Source organism: Lepidochelys kempii, chromosome 19, assembly GCF_965140265.1.
Source record: "Lepidochelys kempii isolate rLepKem1 chromosome 19, rLepKem1.hap2, whole genome shotgun sequence".
Taxonomy (NCBI): Eukaryota; Metazoa; Chordata; order Testudines; family Cheloniidae; genus Lepidochelys; species Lepidochelys kempii.
In genome coordinates, this window is record NC_133274.1 from 1223186 (window position 1) to 1245450 (window position 22265).

The 22265-nt window shown below is 49.7% G+C and overlaps 1 protein-coding gene across 1 annotated transcript in view; it reads left to right on the plus strand.

The window, feature by feature from the left end:
* The window catches only part of EPHA10 (EPH receptor A10), a 115617-nt gene that overhangs the window by 80783 nt on the left and 12569 nt on the right, over positions 1 to 22265 (plus strand). Inside the window, exons 7-13 of the mRNA XM_073317553.1 lie at positions 873 to 1035; positions 3786 to 3894; positions 6609 to 6664; positions 9558 to 9695; positions 13610 to 13783; positions 20124 to 20185; positions 20338 to 20541. Coding sequence (XP_073173654.1) covers positions 873 to 1035; positions 3786 to 3894; positions 6609 to 6664; positions 9558 to 9695; positions 13610 to 13783; positions 20124 to 20185; positions 20338 to 20541 — 906 coding nt within the window. The remainder of the gene's footprint in view (positions 1 to 872; positions 1036 to 3785; positions 3895 to 6608; positions 6665 to 9557; positions 9696 to 13609; positions 13784 to 20123; positions 20186 to 20337; positions 20542 to 22265) is intronic.

Genomic DNA, 22265 nt, shown 5'->3' on the forward strand with positions numbered 1-22265 from the left:
TTTAGGGGTCATTTAGCACCTTCCAGCCTGTCCCTCCCTTCGGACTCTTCTCCTCTGATATCCCTTTGGGACGCCGGCATCTTCGGCCAGCGACTTCCCAGGGCTGCTTTCAGGCAGTGTCGTTGCGCACCCGTGTCCCCTCGATGAGCTGGGCCCGGTCACTGGCTTGATTGTGTACTCAGTGCTTCCCCCAGGACATGCCACGCAACCCCTCCGAATGTCCTTCCATATCAGGGCTGCCCAAGGTACATCCACAACCACCCTCTGCCCGTCCTCTGGGGTTCTTTGGAGATGGTCACTCGGGCTGGGGTGGGGGACAGGAGTGCGCTGGCTGGTGTCTGAGTGCATGCGGTGTGTGAATGCACCCAGTACCCTTTGCTGGCTGGAACGCCAGGCCTGGTTAGCTGTTTATTTTCAGCCCTACCTGGTGGAACTACTTTTTGCTATATGGTGATTTAATATTAATCGTGTCCTGTAAGCAGTGCCACGCTCAGGACCTCCTTGGAGGCGGAGGGGGAAGGGGCTTGGCGTGCACTCTCCCAGCATGCAAGGTGGTGTGAAAGAAAATGTAAAGACGTGAATGGGAGAGGACAGCCCACGAAGCTGGTGTCGCCCCTTTTATAACCACACATTCCCCAGCCTCTCACTAGTCACATCGTCTAGTCCTCGCTGCGTTTGATTTGCTCTTCTTGTAACTTGTAATTTCTATTAATGAGGCATCTAGCAAACATTTCATTTTCGTTGATGGTCTAACGTTTGGCTAGTCAGCCCTGCTGGGACCCAGAGACACAGCAATAAGACAGCTGCTCCACAGATCAGCTAGAGGACAGCTGTCCATCTTGTTAAATCTCCCGTGTTTCATTATTTCATAGGATCAAAGAGATCAAAGTTACTCGACCGTGAAAACCGCGTCGACGGCCGTGACAGTCAGTAACCTCAGGCCTGGCACGCTCTACGTCTTCCAGATCCGGACGGCGTCAGCCCAGGGTTATGGAAACTATAGTCCTGCCATCGAAGTGGAGACCTTGGGGGAACGTAAGTGCAGGCAGGCCAGTGGGGTGCGTATTGAACACAGAGCACACGTCAGGTGCGTTACTTTGAGCTGGAGCAGCTCTACGGCTCACGGTTCGTGCTGGAGACTCAATTGAGTCTGTTCTGGGTGTAGGCCTGTCCCCTAAGGAGGGAGTGGGCCCTTCTGTTGAGCGAGGGCCTGTTCCTTCCTAGGCCCTCGTTTTCTTCCAATGTCAGAGATTGATGTAGTGCCAATGAGGGCTGCTGGCTTGACAGTCTTGCAGGCTGACGCCCTCGGATCGTCCACAGATCACGTACAGCACCCACCTGCATAAGGGCACCCACCTGCCCTGCCCTAGAGGGAGCCCCCTCGGCAGTAGGAGGGGAGAAATTTACTGGACATCTCTGAGATTTCTACTGAGGCTGCCAAGGAGGACGCCCACTAGGGCCAATTGTGACTCGGTTTTTGTGACATTGACATCTGGATGGATCCCCCCGGTTCCATTCACAGAGGCCACCAAAGAGCTGTCAGATGGGAATGGCTGTCCGTTGCTGCCTGCTGAACTGTGAAGGGCACTTTACCTGTCTTTCTATCCTCTGAGCCACAAGTAATGCCACAGAAAAGAGGGGTTAAGTGCACGATCGTCCAGTGAAAACAAAACCAGGGTCCTTCAGATCATTTCACATGGAGGCAGAGCTGGTCTCGAGCCTGCGTCCAGATCAGAGACGGTTGCTCTACCCCGCTAGAGCCCTGGTCCATGGAGCACTTAGGGTTTTTGTCACTTTGCTGACTAGCTGAATCGGCTTCACTGGATTTTGTTGGGGTTTTTACCTTTTACAGCTTCCATTCAAACCTGTTGTCAAGAACATCTTATTTCACTGTCTAAAGGAGGGGGTCAGGGAGACGGTCGGTTTCAGTTTAATACCCCACTCTGGCTGGAAATGAATGTCCAGAGATTGTGTCTAACAGGGCTTTAAATTGCATCCATTTACCACACGGAAATATTTTCAGAATTCATTGAATCCAGTAAAAGTTGTCTATCGAATGTCCTATCTCAGACCTCTGTTCGCCAATGCAGGAGAGGAAAGTATTGAACTAGTGAGGGAGACCATCTGTACATTTTAATGTGTCTCCCCCATAAACAGGACTATTTCCTAAACATCAGCTAATAGAATGAGGAGTCCACCATGAGAGCTGATGGCTAGAGGTTCCTCTGCTCACCCTGTCAACACAGGCCTTCACTCTGCTTGCGCTGGCTCTGGCTGCCAGAATGGCCTCAGCACGGGTGCTAGAGAAATAACAATAAAAAGCAGCTTGCCGCTTGCAGAGAAAGTTTCTCAAGGTCTGTGCTAGAGGAACCTGAGCTGGTTTAGCAGGAGGAGGGGCCGAGCTCTGGGACAGGGAGATGCTCCAAGGGATCATGGCAAGATTTGAGACTCAAGTGTGTTTACAGCCTTACCAAGGTGTGGCAAATCCTCTAGCTTTTGTCTAGCTGCTTTTGCTTTGGAAAGAAGCTACCAGTCTCCTTGTGAAATTAGAGTTAAAAACCAGCCCTAGTGCTGCAGACCCTACGAAAATAGCACGTGGAGCTCCCCTTGCTGCCTTTACATGAGCAGCTACTGTGACCCCTTGCTCTCAGGTCTGGCCTGACATCAGACAGGTCGTGTGCTGCTAATAAGGGGTCAGCATGAAAATCACTTCCTGCATTTCAAATGTATCCTGGTGGAAATAAGAAAAAGAGGACCTGTGGCACCTTATAGGCTAACCAATTTATTTGAGCAGAAGCATAAGTAAGCTACAGCTCACTTCATCTTATGCTCAAATAAATTGGTTAGTCTCTAAGGTACCACAAGTACACCTTTTCTTTTTGCGAATACAGACTAACACGGCTGCTACTCTGAAACCTGGTAGAAATGTTTTCTCAGCTTCAGCCATCAGGGCAAGGTTGTGGCTTAGGCAAAGTTTTCAGACCATGTAACATCTGCAAACTGCCGGCTTAGTCTAGTGCACTGGACTCTCAACTTAGTCATACTACTGTACCCCTTTCAGGAGTCTGATTTCTCTTGTGTACCCCCAAATTTCATCTCACTTAAAACCCACTTGCTTACAAATTCAGACATAAAAATAGAGAAGTATCACAGCACACTGTTACTGAAGAATGGGTGACTTTCTCATTTTGTTTGTATAAAATTTTAGTTTGTACTAACTTTGCTAGTGCTTTTTATGTAGCCTGTTGTAAAAGTAGGCAAATATCTAGATGAGCGGCTGTACCCCCTGGAAGACCTTTGCATACCCCCGGAGCTACGCGTCCCTCTGGCTGAGAACCACTGGCCTAGGGCAAATGTGTAAGGGGAGGCTGTTAAAAGTGACCTGCTTTGTCCCCTTTCTTGGTGCTTTATGATGCAGAAAAGCCTGCAAGATTTTTCACCCTACCTCAGTCTCTCTCTCTCGCTTTTGTTTTGCCCTAGAAACACCCAGAGTTTCGTCCCCTTTTCCAGTTGTGTTTAAACACGAGGGGCCTATCAAACACTGCCAGTGATGCAGTGCTGTCTGGTGCAGAAGCGCCCTGGAGCTTGGTGCTTTGGCGGGCTGGGAGTGGACACACACCATGACCTTGCCAGGGCTCTGCACTTGATGCTGGCTATTCCTGGTGCCCTTGGTGCAGGAATGCAGCACTAGCCAAGGCAGGCTGATCTGGAGTTGTAACCATGGTGCCGGGTATGTGCAGAGGGGAATACAGACCTAACCCCTGTTTCGTTTCCCTCCTTGGCAGTGACTGTGGCTCCCAGTGAGCAGAACCCTATCATCATCATCATCGTGGTTGCAATCGCTGGGCTGATTGTGCTGGTTTCCATGGTGATTGGTGTGATGATCTGGAGGAGGTGAGCAGACTTCCCGCCTCTTCCATTGTGCATATGGCTATAGACCAAGGATTTCTGGGGGCGGCTTGCTGACTTGGTGTAGCTAATGCTCCTAATGCTGCGGCTGGGGTTCGGGGGACACTGGGAAAGAGACACATCTCTGTAGCAGCCAAGTTCTGTCCTATGGACTGCGTGTTTGGCTGCCTTAGGGTCAGATCCACTCATAGACAGGGCCAACACAAGGCCTAGAGCTGGCCCTCTGCACAGGGGTGAATGTCACCTTCCTGTTCCAGGCTTGGAATAGCCGGTGTTTGTGCCAGGGGATCAAGTGGGCTTCCAGGGTTCTGTAGCTGAAAAATACTTTGGCAAATCAAATACTTTGGCCAGGAGCGGCTGGTGGCATTCAGAGCTCCCCCAGGCTCTGGCTAGAGCAGTTTTCCGAGTGGTCCACAGTCTGCCAAGGCCCAGGCTGGGCTGTTGTCACACACGTGAGTCACTTTCCCGAGGTCAGAGGGTTTTGGGGAACGGGCAGTGGGGAAAGCTTACCCAGAGCCGTGTGTCTGCAGCCACAGTGGTGCTCAGTGAACTATCGATGTGACTGTGACAATGGGCCTGGGTGGGAAGCAGGGGAGAAATCTGGGAGACTTTGTTGGCTACAGTGGATAACAACTAAACCCCCAGGATTCTCTGCACTGTTTGCAATGTGGCCACCATGCTGGCCAACTGGAGACCTTCAGAGAGAGCATGAGAGTCTCTGCACTCCTGGCTGTATCTTGGAACTGTAACAGACTTGCATTCTCTGTGGTTCGGGTCATGTGTCACCAGTGGGTCACACTGAGACATCTCCAAACAGTGTGAAACTCTTCACTTCACCAACTGGTAAATCAAGGATAGAAATTCCCTTAAGTTACCTTAGCATTTTAAAAATCTATATTTCTGTTAATCTTCCTAATCTGGGGCTTTTCCAAGGCTCAGGTGTTTGCTTTGGCTGGGTCTAGCTCTGGAGTTGAAGGATGGGTGAAACCCAGACAGCTGGAGTTCCAAACTGCATTGGGAAGTATATGAAGCAGATAATTGTGCTATCTTCGGAGTCACTCGCTCCGATCTCCATTCCTCCTGCCAGGACTGCTAGAACCAGAGAAATGGTTCAGAGAGGCATCTGTAGTCATCTGACAGATGGTTCAGTGTAACGATCTATAATTTTTTACTTAAAAGATTAAATTGAGCCCCAAATGAGACTAATTTAAGTAAATAGAATAATAAAAAATTACGAGTGAAGACTAGTGTGTTGTGTAACGACAGGGCTGGGGTGAGAGCAAGCCACTGTCACTTGCTTCACCTCGGGAATCCCAGGTCCCTAGGCCCCTTGTTGGAGCAGCGGGGGTGGGGTGGGGCTCCAGAGTGGCAGGCCGAGCTCGAGCTCCGGTGCACAGAATGCCTGAGCTCCAAGAGCCAGGCTCACACAGGCATCAAGAATTCACCCCCCCCACAGTAGCTGCCGTTTCCCCTGAATGCCCTGGGGTGGCAGAGGAGCAGCTCCAAGGGAGGGGAGGCTTGTTTCCTTTGTTTAGAGTTGCACAGTTTGCAGGTGCAGGCAGCCCTGGTGCAAGGCTCTGGGCCCCTGCTTTGGAGCTGGGGAAATTCTTTCCTCCCTCTGGCGTGGAGCTGGTGTCAATGGGGGTGCTGAGGTGGGAAGTTGCCAGAGGAACAGCAGGGTGTGGTGTTGGCTTTGCTTTTAGTTTATGAACAAAATGGTCCTCTCCAAGACAGAGGCCACCCAGCATCTGGGGCAGCCTCACACTCCTGCTTGGTCCTCACTGGGGCCCTGCTCCCTTGGATGCCAGCAGGACTTTTCCCACTGCCCGCAGCCAGTGCAGCATCAGCCCAGGGAGGGTTTAGGCTGCTGACTGGTGGTCCATAGGAGCTCAGCAGAGCTGGCTTTGTATCTATGCTAACAGGAGTCTCTGAAGGTCAGAGCAGGGATCTGACGGTCACACTACGAGTGCCATGTCTGAAATCCTGGTGACTTCGTTGCTTGCGGCACTGAGGCGAGTCTGTCCAGCCCAGGGCGTTTGACTAGCATCTTTTCTAAAAAAAGGGTGGTGTCAGGCTGAGATTACAGGGGTGTGGACACACGGGCAAATATCCTGGCTGCTGCAGGGTTTAGCTGCACCTGTCAGAGGATGTGGACATCTGAGTTATCCGCATGACCGAGCTAGCAAATGCTCCGTGTGTTAGAATACCAGGCGTCTGGTGCCCATCGGCTTAGGAGACCAGAGTGCTCTTCGTGTGGGCTGGAAATGACCTGGAGATGCTGCTCCGTCATTATCCCTGGGCGTTCAGAACTTGCCTTCATGTTGCTGCTCCAGATTTGACCTGCCCTTTGTTGGCTTCTACCCCAGCCCCGGATCAGCCTGGTCCCACTCTGCGCGGTTTGCCCCCAGCCATTTGCTTGTCTGCTGTGCTGCAGAGTAACCCCTAGGCTCTTCCACTCCCACAGCAGAAGATGCAGCTCCACATCCAGTCCCTGCCACAGCAATTCTCTCCTGCTGGGGTTGGGATCACAGAGACCACAGTGGTTAAGTGTACAGGTTTGCTTGGCCCTGACCTCTGGCTTCTTGTGCTGGTGTATTTTGGGGGGTTGGACAGCACTCTTGGGCACTGGCATTTGGGGCTTTGTATCCAGTGGGAGATTCACACCCAAGGCCTAACATGAATATTGCTTCTCATTGCAGACAGTGTGGGTACAGCAAAGCCAGCCAGGACGGAGACGAGGAGCTGTACTTCCATTGTAAGTGACGTCTGGCCACTGTGCTGTCCGATTGCATGGGGAGCTCTGCATTTACTGTTATTAACAACCCTGCTGTCTGCAGAGCAGCCCGGAATCCTTCCTTTTGAAGTGCTGTCATCCCGTGTTAGCCCAGAGAAGGCCAGCTCAGCACAGCAAGGCTCCCTGGAGACAGCTGGCTTGACAGCTTCATAAGCCAGTGGCCGTCCTTCCTGCGCACAGAGCGCTGGCTGCTCAGGGAGGTCACTGGCAAGCCACAGGAAACGGAGGTGCTTTCAGCTTTCTCGAGGGCGTATGAATTATTCTGTCAGCTTTTCACATCCAGCTACGGGAGGGCGGGGGTTTGTTTTCTGGGGCATCTCTTGATTACCAAGCAGCGATAATTTTACAGACAACAGTTGTCAAAGGAAATGCAAATGTCAGAACTGACGAATGTATTTGATTCCTGGCATATGCCGGTTAAGCACAGACCTCCTCTTCTGCTCCCTGCAGCATCTGAGAGGCAGCAGAATCCGTACGCTTTCAGACAAGCCTTTGCTGCCATCATCCGCTTTTCAGGATCTTTGATTATTGCTGAGAGTTTTCCATACAAAGCAGGGAGAGATGAAGTGCAGCAGCTGGGGTTTCTTAGGCTACCTGTTAGTGATCTGGGTAGGGAGGGGGTTGCTCCTGGTGTCCTGATCCCAACCTCCGGTGCCATCACACACAGGCAGGACGCCAGAGGAACCGCATGCGTTATATTTGCTCTTTGGAATTTGTGCTCAGTAGACGTGGGATTGGCCTTCGCTGCTGGTTTGGTTCCCCAATAGGAGCAGCCCCCTGCCTGTTTGGAATGTGCAGAAACTCAGTCAGTCTTTGCCCCTCTGGGTTGAGCAAGGCAAACCCCTGAGGTCAGGGCACCCAGTGCTGTTGTGTTGGGAGCAGAGGCCCCAGGAGCAGCAGAGCCAACATGCTCCTGTCTTTGTTATTTGTTCTGGGAATTTAAAATGAAGGTTTACAGGAAACCTGTGAGTGGAAGCAACAGTCCCCACCCGCGCTGTGCAATGTTCTTTGTAACTGTTTTCAGAGTAGCAGCCGTGTTAGTCTGTATTCGCAAAAAGAAAAGGAGGACTTGTGGCACCTTAGAGACTAACCAATTTATTTGAGCATAAGCTTTCGTGAGTTACAGCTCACTTCATCTGAAGTGAGCTGTAGCTCATGAAAACTTATGCTCAAATAAATTGGTTAGTCTCTAAGGTGCCACAAGTCCTCTTTTTCTTTGTAACTGGGTTGCTCTCACTGCACTTGGCTCTCCTGGGCGCAGTCCGGGCAGTGTCAGTTACCATTTAGCAGATGGTAGTGGCGTGCGGGGAAGGCTTTGCAATCCATGCTGCTGATCATCGGGGCCTGGAACAGCTCATGGTTATAATTATCCCTGCTGGAGGGCTTGGACTGTTCAGGTAGGCGAGGATTAACCTGGGAGGCGGATCTGCTCAGACTCCGAGGGGCGGCTCCTTGAGTTCAAGGGCTGTCATCTCTGTTTGAGCTGGGCGGTGTGAGAATGAGCAGAGGGAACGGTTCCCTTTTCTCCCTGTAGGAACTTGGTAGCAAACTGATAGAGCCAAGTTTCTCATAGGTTTTAGCTAGTGCAGTGTTGGTCCCAAAAGGCAGGAGGTTCCTGCTGAGGCCGATCCGGGGAGAGGCAGCACGTCTGCTCCATCAGTCCTGATGCTGGAAGCAAAGCTCCTGCGTTCGGACCCAGAGAAGCACTCCAAACAATGCTCCCCGGCTTGTCCTAATGGCAGTTCTGACCAGCCCTCCAGCCCACATAGAGCAAACCTGACCTGTAGCCGGAGCTGGCTGTATCTCTAGAGGTGGTCTGGGGGCTAAAGCCATGAGGAGAGGAGCTCTGCGTGTTGGCACCGTGATATCACTGGTGGTTCAGAATGGTGCTGTGTCAATATGGCTGTAGCCTGAATGGATGGCGCGTCCTGGGGAATGGAAGCCCGGTCCCCTGGCCTTAGTGATCGTTTCCATAGACGACCCTAACAGCTGTCTGCCTCACTTCATTCTGTTTCGTTAACAGTGTACAGAGAGGAGAGGACCGTCTATTTGCCAAATGTAGTTTGGGGCTGTGAGATAAAGAGCAGAGCCTTGCAAAGATCTCCCCGGTGCGGGAGGGGCTGGGAGCCGCGGAGCATAATGTAGGTTGCAGAGCTGCGTGTTCTTTTCCAAATCCCCTTGCTACGCAGACAGGAGAGGGCCTCCACAAGGGGCCCAAGCAGCACGGCCAGAGGACACAGGTTTGTAGGGTCCTAGGGAAGTTATTGTTGGGCTTCGTTAAGCTGAAGAGCTAATTACCTGTTTAAACAGCAGTGTTTTTTAGTTAAATTAAATCCAGATAGATGCTGTTGCTCCAGTGCTGAGTCCGGCTCCTGCTGCTGCTCCCATCCTCTGCCGAGGCCTGCGTCCTGGCGCTCTGGGTGCTACAGAATACTTGGGCTTTCTGCATTTACGTGGAGGACTGTGCTCAGCCGATATGTGGACGCTGCTCTGGTGTGGCTGTCTCTGAGCGGCATTCTCAGACCCTGAAAGGGGACACGGTGTCCGAAAGGAAAGCTGTAGGCGTGGATTAGCTGCTGCAGTGTCCCTCAGTGTGGGCCCAATTCAGGTCCTGAGCCCCAAAGCGCAGCTAAAGGCCAGGGAGCAAAGAGCAGCAACAGGAGTACTGGAGACAGCGAGGGGACTGCAGCCTGGAGGGGGTTTGCGGTGCTGGCAGGTAAAGAGAGGGCAGAGCTCCTGCTGGTTCGCACTCTGCTCCCTCTCTCTGTGGGATCCTGGCTGGGCAGAGCTTTGCGGAGGTGACACAGGGTTTTCTTCTCACACATACTCTGTTTATTCCCCCTCTTTGCTGTAGTTAAGATACCAACCAGGAGGACATATATTGACCCTGACACCTGTGAAGACCCCATGCAGGCCGTGCACCTCTTTGCCAAAGAGCTCGACAACTCGAGTATCAAGATCGAGCGGATCATTGGAACAGGCAAGTATTCTGGTTCGAGACACTGCAGCGTGGCTCCCGGTGGGCTCTGCAGAGGGGCATTCCTGCTGGGCCGAGGACGCCTGTGCCACGGGGACACAGCGATCAGTCTGAAGAGGAGAGCATGTGCTCAGCCCATTGGATGGGCATTGGGTGTGGATTTACAGCCTCATGGGGAGGGAGGGTTTCTAGCTCCTCTTTCACCCCAAGGGGCTAATTCCCAGCAGGGTTCACAGGGCTCCAGGCTGCAATCCCAGGCTGAGGCAGGATTTCCAGGTGGAGCAGGTCACAGCTTACCTCCCAGCTCAGTTCTTCTCCAGTCTCTGTCATGTAGCCCAGCAAATGCTGCTGGCACCTGTCTGCAGCCTGACCCCCAGCTAGGAGCCAGGGCGAGTGCAGTGAGAGCTCACTACCCCTCTGGCAGGTGCCGGCGGGCCTGCGTTCTGAGTGACGTTGCTCACCCCCCAAAAACCCTTCTACACTCCCAGGGGATGAACCTCTCAGAGGTGAGGGAGTGTGGCCCAGTTCTGTGTAATCCCCAGCCTCTGTCTGGCCTCAGGGTTTGCCAGGCACAGAGCCCCGGTGTAGCTCTTGCCATTAGTTGGGACTTAAGCAAAACCGTAAATTCATTTTGCGAGCAGTACGTTGAGTCAGCAGCCAAGAGTTTTCTGTTTTAAAAAGCAGAGCTGTGTGTCTGGCTGGCTGAACTGTCAGGCTGCTGTCTGGCCCCCTCCTAGGGAGCCAGAGAGTATGAAACAGACACAGAAACTCGGCAGTATCTGAGACCCTGCCTTTTTCACCCTGGGACTAGAGTTCCTCCTGCTGACTGCAAGGGACAAGAGACAGAGAATTATTAATATTTTGGCTTGCACACACTTCAGAGGTGCTCAGACACTACAGGCATGGGGCCGTATAAGCACCTGAATAGAGAGATCAAATGTCACTCGAGCCTTTTCTAGATGACAAAATGATCTTCCAAAACATTGTCCCCTGCAGGGACTCGGGGAGGCTGTGGATGTTACTGGGGTGTGCAGAGAAGGCTGGCTGAGGTGTGGATCTGACTAGCTGGGTTCAGGGTCACAAGTCTGACACTTTGCATTCAGGGTTGCATCGGGTCGTTGTTCCGTGCAGCTGTAAGGAGCTGGTTCCAGAAGTGCTACTTCTCCATCTAACGCAGCTTGTGAGATTTAGACAAGTCACTTGGGAACAGGCTCCTGTCAGAAATCAGCAGTGTTGCTCTCTAGGGCATGGGGACCCACTTAAACAAGCTTTTAACCAAGATCTTTTCCCTGCAAATGTGTTCCAAGGTGCTCTTCCCCCGCCCAGGAGGCTGAGCCATATCAACCTGTTCACAGTAGCTACTTAGCTGAAATCGATGCAGCTCGTGACTCCCTGGCTCTGTAAGGTGTTGGAGCGCTCCAAGAGATGACTCCTTGCATTATTGCCGGTGTATAAATACAACCCTCGGTTTTCTTTCCATGGTGAGGTTTCTGTGGGAGCTGCCATGTGCTAGGAAACAGATACCTGGGACTGACTGGGGTGGAGAGAGTTGAACTGTGCCATGCACTTGGATGGTGGTCCTGGCAGGGCCTCGCCAGCTGTAACACAGGTGTAAACACCTTACTTCCCCCAGAGCCCTCGCGGCCTTGTCTCGCCTGACCCCTCGCTGAGTTCTGGGGAATGAGGAGAAATGTAAGAACTCACAGTGCCTTCCACTTGGGCTCTGGATGTGTTCAGCTCCCTCCTTCTGCTGGAGGGGAGGGTCTCACCTGAGACAGGCCTTGGAGGAAGGTGGAGAGTGGCGCCCTCTGAGGAGAAGTGAGTCCCAGTCTGCAGCATCAGTCAAACACGTCAGAGATTGTAAAGGAAGGAGGCACCACTGGGGTGGAGGCACAAGATCCCTGGGGATGACGGAGAGGATTGTGATTTTCACCTGCTCCCTTGAAGCCAGGAGGACAAGGGCCATGGTGCCCGTGAAGTGCTGCTATGTGTACTGAGGGGACTGTAGCAGGTACCAGTGTAGGAACGAATCTCAGCAGCCCATTGGTACCTGCTCGGCTCTTTGTAGGATTCTGGGAGCCTCGTCAGGGTTCTTAAAGCCATTTACATATTTCCTGTTACCGGCTTCACTAGTGATTTTCAGTCTCACTGTGGTCCTGGCCGGTTTTGTATGCTCGTAGCAGGGAGAAGCAGAGTACAGTTGGTTAGTACTTTGTACATGAGCTTGATTTAGTGTCCCTGTGTATTTCCTCAGGCAGAGCATACAGTGACGTGAGCAGCATCTCATAGAGAACATCGGCAATTATCTGCTTCTTAGCAGGTTGACAGCGGCGTAAAAACTTTTTATGAATATGTTAACTCTCAATGATTGATTGATTTTCATCAACTTTACGGCCTAAAACGTCAAAGCAAATTAAAATCCCTGCAGCTTTAATTGCTAATACAAGCCAGATCTGTGGAGGCCTTGGTATGCTGGGTGTCATTTTCCCAAAGAGAAGTTGCAGGGGAGTAGCTTAACTAGCAGCTTAAATATGAACATGGAAATAGAAGGTGATTGTCAGACAGTGGAGGGCAGAGGAATCTTAGCAGCCATCAGGGCAGAGAAACTGGCCCAGTGATTTTGAACTTTTAGCAATAGATAATTAATGAGAAGGAAATCCAAGTAGAATAGGTCTTTTAAATGGGAGGAATGTAGAATAGTTTGTATTAGTCTCCCGGGTGACCTAGCCGGTTACCTGTCTCTCAGATCAATAAAGCTCTTCATATCCATTGGCTTTTCCCTGTAAAACCAAAGTTGGCCTTTTCTTATTAGAATTTGTCACTTTGTGCTGCCCTGATTGTGGCTGCGACTGAGCAGAAAGTTCTGTCTCAAGTGCTGATGAACAATGCATGGCCCTGACTATCCTTCATGTGGGCAGGAGGGAGTCACCAGAGAGCGGACATTTGGAATGGTTTGGGAGTGGAGAGAGTCAGAACCCAGCGAGGACTCTCTTGATCTCTGGGAGATAATCGTCCATTCATGGAAAGCACTTCAAAAGTGCAGTGTGTGCTCGGCTGGTGCATTCGGGGAATGGCCTAAGCCGCCAAAGAGAGGAATTTGCATCATGTGTTGTTGTAACTGCTAGTTGGCACTAAAGAGTTTCATGGTCTGTGTGTTCACAGCAAGTCATGATGCCCCCCAGAAGTGGGGGAAGATGGTAAACTGAGGCTAGGGTGAGAATTTTTAAAGGGACCTTAATCCACCTTCCTGTGTTGTGGGTGGATTTTCCCCCTGAGAGTACAGATCCCTGCTATGTGAAAGCAGAGCCCATCTGCCCAACTAGCCAGGTACTCACACACCGGCTGCCCACATCCCAGGACCCGCTTCTATGCTCCCAGGTCACAGTGTTTGCAGGTCCAGAGGCAGAGGTCCTGTTATGGGATGCGGGGCACAAGGAAACGCTACCAGAAGGGGAGCTGATTTTCTAGAAGAGCAGCGCTGCCCCTTGTTCTGAGTCAGAAATTCCAGCGCTGCGACCCAGTGCGCGGCAGCAGGTCTGTGCAGCGCTGTTTTGCACAGTGATATTCAAAGATTTGAGAAAGCCGTAAATAAAAGCAGCTGTAGCAATAGCTCCCGTTTTCATAGCCTGTGAGTGACCAAGAGAGCAGCCAGCTCAGCTCCTAGAATGACAGTATGAAAACAGTCCCATGCCGCATTCTTTTGGGATGTTCGCAAAAAGACAAGGAGGACTTGTGGCACCCTAGAGGCTAACAAATATATTTGAGCATAAGCTTTTGTGAGCTACAGCTCACTTCATCGGATGCATTCAGTGGAAAATACTGATGTTAACACTCTCAAGTGTCTAACCACAGGGACGCTAAATGTCCGTGCTCCTTCAGCTGGAGACACTCTAATTCCCGTCTCTCCTATGGCACAGGAGAGTTAGGAGAAGTCTGCCGGGGATGCTTGAAACTTCCCAGTAAGAGAGAGCTCCTGGTTGCCATCCAGACCCTTCGAGCTGGCTGCTCAGACAAGCAGAAGCACGCCTTCCTGGCAGAGGCTAGCACCATGGGCCAGTTCGATCACTCCAACATCATCCGCCTGGAGGGCGTCATCACCAGAGGTAAGGCTTATTAACTCTGCACGTCATGGTATGCAAACTCATTGCGTTCCAAACAGACCAAGCTTTCCCTGTCTTGTGCTATGCCTAGTGCTCCTGGCATGGATGGTGCCCACAGCATTGGTTTGAGCTAATCTGGGTTCAGGCAAGGCATTTGTCTGAGCCTTCCCCTTCTTTACAGTTGCTCTGCCCCTCACTTCAACCCCAAACGGCACCATCATCTGCTGATTTGGTCCTATGTCTCTGTGGCACAATCCCACATGACTTTCTTTCTGTTCCAAATTTTGTGGTGTTTGGGGTTTTTTAAATGACAGGGCCAATTAATCTAGGACGACACTTGCCAAACCCATTGTGACTAGATCCTAGAGCTAGATTTGAATCCAGTCCTCATGCATGGAAAGCCTAACATACTAGGTTCACTGACCCCTGCATCCACCCCCTCACTTTCAGCTTGAAAAGTTTTGGATTCCTGTTCCCTCTCTCTGAGAGAGGGCCGAATCCCAGAATACCGGCAGCTTTGTGCTGTGTTGTGGTGAGAGAATCCCATGCTTCACTCACTATCTTTGCAGTTTTAACACTGTGCGATTCTCAGAGTGAGGGCAAGAAAATACAGAGAATGGTCACACAGCCCCCTTCATCCAGGGCACCCGAAGCCCTCCACAAGGACAGGTGTGTATTGTCAACCCTGCCTGATGGGGAAACTGAGGCCTGGGGAGGAGCGAGGACTTGACAACACAGACTGTGCCTACCCTGGACTGTTTGGCCAGCTATTTCCAAACCAAACACACTAGCACTGGCTGATCACCACTGTGGTACCAATGCTGGGAGCGCTTAGCTGTTGACTTTTGTATCCCCTGCTTAGAGTAGGCCTGCATGACATGGTGGTGAGAATGCCAGTGGCTGCCGGTGCTTTGGCTACAGGAAATGTTGAGGACAAAACAGAACCACAGACCAGGAGCCTGTGTCAGAGCTACAGTGGAGGCCAAGTGCCCAGGCACCTGCTCACCGTCTGAGGAATCACTATGTGGAGATATTCAGGACCAGAGAGATGGGCGTTACATGAGACTTTGTGCTCCACACACGTATGGGACCGCTGTAAAAACATCCTATCCACACACAGCAGTAATGACATGTTTGCTTCAGGTTACGACACAATTCCAAGTCCTGTGTAACTCCGAGCGTTTGTGGGCTGATCATTGTGCAAGCTGGGCAGCGTGAGGGAGATGTGCACAGGCGGTCGCGCAGCGATTGCATGGCACTTACTCTGATCAATAGATACAAAGTGATTCCGGTATTGTTACACCGTTATTAGTGCCCAGCAAAATGAAGCGATACGCTCCCTGATCTGATTTTTGTGGCAACAGTGCGGCCTCGTTTACTTGGTAATTTAAAAGCAATAGAAAGTGATTGTCCTGTGGAAAAGCAGGAAGAATGCTGATTGTTTTCTTAATTACCCACCATGGAGTTTGGGTCATTAATGCAGGAGTCTCGGCTCTGAACTAATCCGGTAATATGCTGGAGCAGTTGTTTAGCTATGTGATTATCTGGTGGTGGAGATGCTGTACAGTTGCCCTCTGGAAGCCAAACGTTTGCTTGTGTTGGTTTTTATTATTTTATGGTTCTGATGTTGTTTAATAGAATTTTTACAGCTAGATTAATAAAGCCAGGGAGCCAAACTGGGTTAGCAGCGAAACCCAACTCTTATCATAAAAGTAAATTAAAAGGAGGGTTTTGTCAGCAAACAGATGTGTGTGGTTGCTGTCTGTCCCTGTGGCAGGGTGTGTTCTCCGTGAATCTGAGGAAGGTGTAGTTAAATAGAGATCCACATAAATACAGAGAAACATGAACACGCATGTTGTTAACCGTGCTATTTATAAGGCAGGGGATCAGCTTCTGTTTTAACATAGGGCCCGATCCAGCTACCCTCCCTCACGTTGAGTAATACTTTTCTCCTCAACGGTGCTACTCAAAGTGTTCCGAGCAATAGTATTTAATATTCCTCCCCAAATCAAGAGCAGGGCCCCTTATGCTGACTGCATTCCTCAGGGTGAGATCCACGACTCCCTGAGACACCGGACCTGCGCTCGGATCCATGGAGGCAGAGCAAACTGCAGTGTTGGTGTCGAAGGAACAAGAGAATCAGGCCCTTAGAGTTTAAGCCGCTTGCATGCAATACAGATGTACAGAAATCCATCATTTGATGGTCAAGTGCTTAAGTACCCCTAATTATATCCATTCCATTTCCTACCTTTTACTAATTTCTTCTTCAAAATACGACGAGCATGCTTGCTTTGTGGGTGTGTGAATTACGCCAGTTAGATGAACAGCTCCACCGTTATTAGTAGGTAGTCAGAAACGCTAATTAGTTGCTTTCATTATACATTTGTGATAGAGAATTGCAAGTCTCTCGCCCTGAGCAAACACACCCTTCTCACTGTTAATGGCCCTTTTTCTGTGTAGTTCCCTCCTTTTCTGTTTGGCAGATGTGATCTTGTTTCAAAATAAATGAATCATCTAGCTGTGACTCTGGAGACATATCAGGGTCTGATAGCCTCAAAAACCCACACAAGCTTTGTGTTCCCATCATTCCCACAGCTACTTGATATTCATGAAGCATTTCACCATATAGGAATTGTATAGTGAGCCATACTTTTGAAAGCCCTAATTCACTGTTCTCATAGCAGAAAGTTGAAGTCTGTGGATGTAAAATCTGAATGATAGCTGGGAGCTTGTTGAAAGGGAGAAAAAAAATGTGTCTGCCTTTTTCAGCCGTCTGATGATACGGGAAGGAGGCCTGGATTATTGCTATTTATTTATTATAAGGTTTCTTTTTCTGTTTTTTACCTGAGAAATATCAGGAGTAACAGGTCATTGCTGTCTTGTTTTTTGGAGGTCCCACTGCAGCAGTGGTTCTCAACCAGGGGTACACATACCCTTGGGGGTAAGCAGAAGTCTTCCAGGGGTACCTCAGCTCGTCTAGATATTTGCCTAGTTTTACAATAGGCTGCATAAAAAGCACTAGCGAAGTCAGTACAAACTAAAATTTCATACAGACAATGACTTGTTTATACTGCTCCATATACTCTACACTGACATGTAAGTGTGATATTTATATTCCAGTCAACTTATTTTATAATTATTTGGTAAAATGAGAAAGCCAGCAATTGTTCAGTAATAGTGTGCTGGGACACTTTATGTTTTTATGTCTGATTTTGTAAGTAGTTTTTATGTGAAACTTGGGGTACACAAGACAAATCAGACCCTGCAAAGGGTACAGTTGTCTGGAAAGATTGAGAGCCCCTGCACTGGAGGATCTAGAGACCTGAAGCAGGACCTTTCATAAATTCATAGAGTTTATAGCCAAAAGGGACCATTCCATCATCTAGTCTGACATCCTATATATCACAGGCTAGTAAATTTCACCCAATTGCCCCTGTACTGATCTGGATAACTTCCAGAATGGCATCTAGTCTTGATTTGAAGATCAGAGAGGGAGAAGCCACCACTTCTCTTGGTAGTTGGTTCCTAAGGTTAATCACCCTCACTGTTAAAAATGTGTCTGATTTCTAATGTGAATTAATCAGCCATTGGGTCTTGTTCTGCCTTCCTCCACTAGATGAAAGACTCCTTCAGGGCCTGCTATTTTCTCCCCAGAAGGTCCTTGTAACAGAAATCAAGTCTCTTCTCAGTCATCGTTTGGATAAGCTGAGGAGACTGAGTTCTTTAAGTCTCTAACTCTCAGGCATTTTCTCCAGCCCATAAATAATTTTGTGGCTTTTTTTTTTTTGCATTCTCTCCACTTTTTCAACATCCTTTTAAAAACGTGGACGCCAGAAGTGGACACACTATTCCAGTACAGGTCTCACCGATGCCATATACAGAGGTAAAATCACCTCCCTGCTCCTTCTCCCGCTTCAGCCAAGGATTTCATTAGCCCTTTTTGCCCCAGCACTAGGAACTCTTAGTGAGTTGCTGGTCCACTGTGACCCCCAAATCCTCTTCAGAGTCGCTGCTTTCCAGGATCCCAAACCCCATTCTACAGGGATAGCCTGCATGCCTGGTTCCTAGAGGGATAACTTTACATTTGGCTGTATTAAAACACTGTCTTTAGCTACCAATGGACTGGAAAGTACTTCATCGTCCTCATGTAATATGAGCACATGATCCTGCTTCTTTCAAAATATAGAACAGGGAAATTCATTGGACACTTCTCCCTTTTATGAATCAATATTTATGGCTTTATCCTCTACTTTTAGTAACAGGCCTATAAGATTGCTAACTCCTCCTAACTGTCCTGAGCCTTGCCTGCCATGGATTCTCCTCTGATGTCTTTAGCTTTTCTTATCAATTTCCTACATTCCTTCACTTCTAATTCACATTGGTTGCTTTCTGTTTTCCTCCTTTTTCCTTGCGATACATTGTTGCTAATTTATTTCTAATTGCTACCTTCATTTAAACTCCTGAACCAGGGTGGGCTTTTACCCAGAGGTCTCCTCTCTCTTCATTGTGGAATTGTGGCTTTTACGCCACGTAATAAACTCTTCTCAAAGAACTCCCCCACGTTTCTGTATTCCTGGTTGGGACTGTCCTCTGTTTGCCCATATTGAATGAAATGGGGTCATTATCACTGGTCCCTAGGCAAGCACTAACTTCCAGTAACTTCCATCATAGTAAGGTCCAAATCAGAGATGCCTAGCGCAGGGTGAAACCCTTTAGTGGTACATTTTACTGATGGCTGCTTGAGACCTCAGCACATGACTCCCAGTAACGATGCGTACTCCCTGCCAGCATGCCCACTTGTCTCCGGGTGCAGTGCTGCAGGGGTTTCCTCTCCGGTGCCCCCGCAGTCTGTCGGCCTTTGTGCCGGTCAGCCCTCTGGCTGAGAAGCGGCTGGTCCAAACTCCTTCCGGATAACACAATGGCCAGGTGCAGTCCAAATCCCAAAGAATCAGCCTGCCCTCTGGGCCCTGGGGTTCCACTGCCTTTCCCTGGCTCTAGTATCAAGTCCTGTCCTGCCCAGCCTACCTCCTCCTGAGGCTGCTAGCCTCCAGGGTCGCTGGCCCTTTGGCCTGTCGCAAGGGCCAGCCAGCTCCCTGTGGCTTCTCTCCCTTGGCTACAGGCTCTCAGATTATATAGAGGGCCCAGGTGACTGTTATCACCTCTGGCTGAGGAGTAACTACCTAATTACCACCCAGGTGAGGTGGCTATGACTGACTGGGCTTTTAATCCTTTCTTGCCTGGATTGGGGGTTGAAGTCGTCCCCCGCCATAACACCACAATTTCACTTTCCACACATTGTTGACAGGTGCTTCAGGAGTAGCTCATCCTGCTCTCTGGTTTGAGTTGGTGTCTAACTCACCTGTACCCCCTCCTGGACTTTGTGACTTAACACATTGAGTCATACGCATTCATGGTCCTGAGACTGAGTCATTAGTAACTCTACAACAAGTCCTGTCTCTCATCTAGAGTGCTGGCCCACTCCACCCTTCCTGAGTAGGGTGTAACCAGTGATGTTAACATTCCCCTCATGGACGGTCCGACCATTCGGAAATACCAATTTTACCAAGTTTCTTCTCATCAAGGAGAATTTCCAGTTCCTCTTTTTTGTTACCCAGATTCCCAGTATCGGTTTTTAAGCCACTGAAAATTTTCTTCTCTTCACCTTCTTTGTCATATTGGTTCAAACTTTTTGCGACAAGCTAAGTTTGTGTTTGTTCTGCATTTGTCTTCGGAGCACCCTCGCCTCTGTTGCTCTGACTGCTCCAGTTAGTCTCCAGCTGAGAAGATTAGCCCCCTCCCTAATGTAGGGATGTAGACCGTCGCCTGGTACAGCCCCGTCTCCCACTGGACTGTGGCCCAGTGTTCCACAAGACCAAAACCTTCAGCTTCATGCACGGTGTGCAGCCAGCAGCTCACCTCCAGGAGTTCTCCACTTTGGCGGCAGGAGGTGGCGTTGCTGAATCTTTGAGAGAGATTTTCTCCCCACTATTTATCAGGCATTTGAGTTTGAGGCTTTTAAAAAGCCGGTTCTAAAGAGTGAGTAGAAATCCCTTCCCTTCCCCAGCTCCCCTCCTTCGCTCAGGAGTCCCTTCCTTTGAATGTAGACTAACTCTCTAGTTATGCACAGAGATTCCCATGACAGACAGAGCTGACAAGACCCAAATCTCTTGTGTGAAAAGCAAGCAGAAAACAATCTTTAAAGGACTGGAGTGTTGAGGGCTGGGCTGGGCAGGGCACCTTTGGGTCTGCAGGTTTTGCTGGGTGTATGTATTTATATCTGCGCAGAACTGTGCTCGATAAACCCAAGGTTAGCTAAATACTCCTTTTCTGTCTGTGCACCCAGGAAATACCATGATGACTGTGATGGAATACATGGGGAACGGAGTGCTGGATTCGTTTCTCAGGGTGAGTGTACCTGGGTGTCGGTTACCCCCTTGAACTTTGCCGAGCAGTGCTGCCATTTTCCTATCTGAAGAGTCACAGCACGAGCTGTTTGTGCTACTTGAGCCCAAGCTGAACCTCCCTGAAATGCAGCCTTCCCTACTCCTGCCTTGCAGAAACATGAGGGCCAGTTCACAGCCGCCCAGCTGACTGGTATGTTACATGGGATTGCCTCCGGCATGAAGTACCTGACCGAGATGGGTTACGTACATAAAAGCCTTGCTGCCCACAAAGTCCTTGTGAATAGCAACCTGGTTTGCAAAATATCAGGCTTCAGACAGTCCCAGGAAGATAAAATGGAGACCATCTTCACCACCATGGTAAGCTGCGGGGGACTAGCAAGGACGGGGAGCTGCTCTCAGTGCAGTATCTGTGCTGTGACAGAGCTGGATACTCACTAACTTTGTGGGGTCATTGGAGGGGGGAAGTGGAGGGGCAGGGTTGGGTTTGAAGTTGCATGAGATGGGATATCAGGGACAGTCACTGAGGAACACAAAGATGAGCTCCCTGGGTAACGTGGTTATAAGACCATCTCTTGTGCTTGGAAATAGACTGATATGTTTGTGCAGTGTAGAGTTTGAGAAGGAAAACTTTCCAACCTAGGTTCAGAAGGCAGGAGGAATTCCCTTGTACAAAGTTCAAATCATGGAGGTCCTGGAAATGTAAGAATAGAGAAGCCTCTCTTCTATGGACCTGGCGGGTGACAGAACCACATTCCCTGCAAAAACCTGATAGAGAAAAGAACAAGTCCAGATCCCTCTGAGATGCTGAAAGCCCCTTCCACGATGGAGCCAAGGGTCTGAGGCTATTTGTGCAGATGCTGCTGCCACCCATCAGAACAGGAACATAGTTCTGTCATGGCAGGGACTCAAGGAGTGTCTTCTTGCACCACCCTGCCCCTGAGAGAGAGATCTAACAGTCTTCTCCCAGCAGCTGGGGTTACTGCTGTCGCCAGAAACCAATCTGGTTCCACTTCACAGGGTTTGTGAGAAAGTTTCCTTTAGCTTTGGCATCTGGTTCCAATGTTTCCCAAAGCAAAATGCAAACCTTGGGCAGAATGGCCACGTTCTCATGCTGAATCTTTGCAAAACTGGATCTTTCCTTGTTTCGATGCAAAGCCACAATCAGGATAACCTAAAACTAGGCCCAGCATCACCCAAGAGGTTTGCAGGCCTGATCTGAATGTTGAGTAGGGATCAAAATCTGAAGCCAGCTGAGTTTCACGGCTCTGCTTAATACCAGGTGCAGCAAACCTGCCGCAGAAGCAGTATGTTTCCTGGTTGCCTGGTCTCTTCCTGCTACATGAATCCAGTATTTGCATGTAAACAGTTTTCTTTTCAGCTGGAGATTAAAGTAAATGGCAGTGAAATGCTAAGGCTTTCTGCTTAAGCTCCCTATGAATCTGAATCAGTGCAACACAAATTCTTCCCCTCTCATCGCCTCTGTGTGTGTGTGTGTGTGTGTGTATACATACACATGCACGCACTGGGAGCTGTAAGCAGCTCACGCAGCCTGAGGGTTTGTTGTGTGTGTTTTATCACCTGAATTTCATTACAAGGTTTTCAGTTAAGAATTTAGGACCTGTCTGATTCACATACGTACCTATTCAACGTTCCCAGCTAATACACTTCCTAAACACACACACACACAGATGGGGCTTGAGATCCCATTACAGTCCCCCAGAAACACACCCACACCCCAAACATGGCACTTGGAGGGGGGATCTGTCCTGCAGACTCCGTTAGGGAGGCAAATTGCAGGTTTGGGGGAATGACGCACACTTCCCCAAGAGCACACCTTTAGCATGGCAGTAGAACACTGCTCGCACTAATTCACTCACAGTCCAATTTAGACCATTTCACTTGCCAGTGAAGAAATCAATGTACAGTATAAAAGATGGTTTCATTTGATGCCCCACTGCCAGCGTAGGTGAGCCAGCACCATTGTGTCATCACAGTAACCACAGCATTCGTCCTTAAAAACGACAGTGGATTCTTCACTCCAAAGAACACGTACTGTCACAGGCAGTATTCTGGTAGCTCAA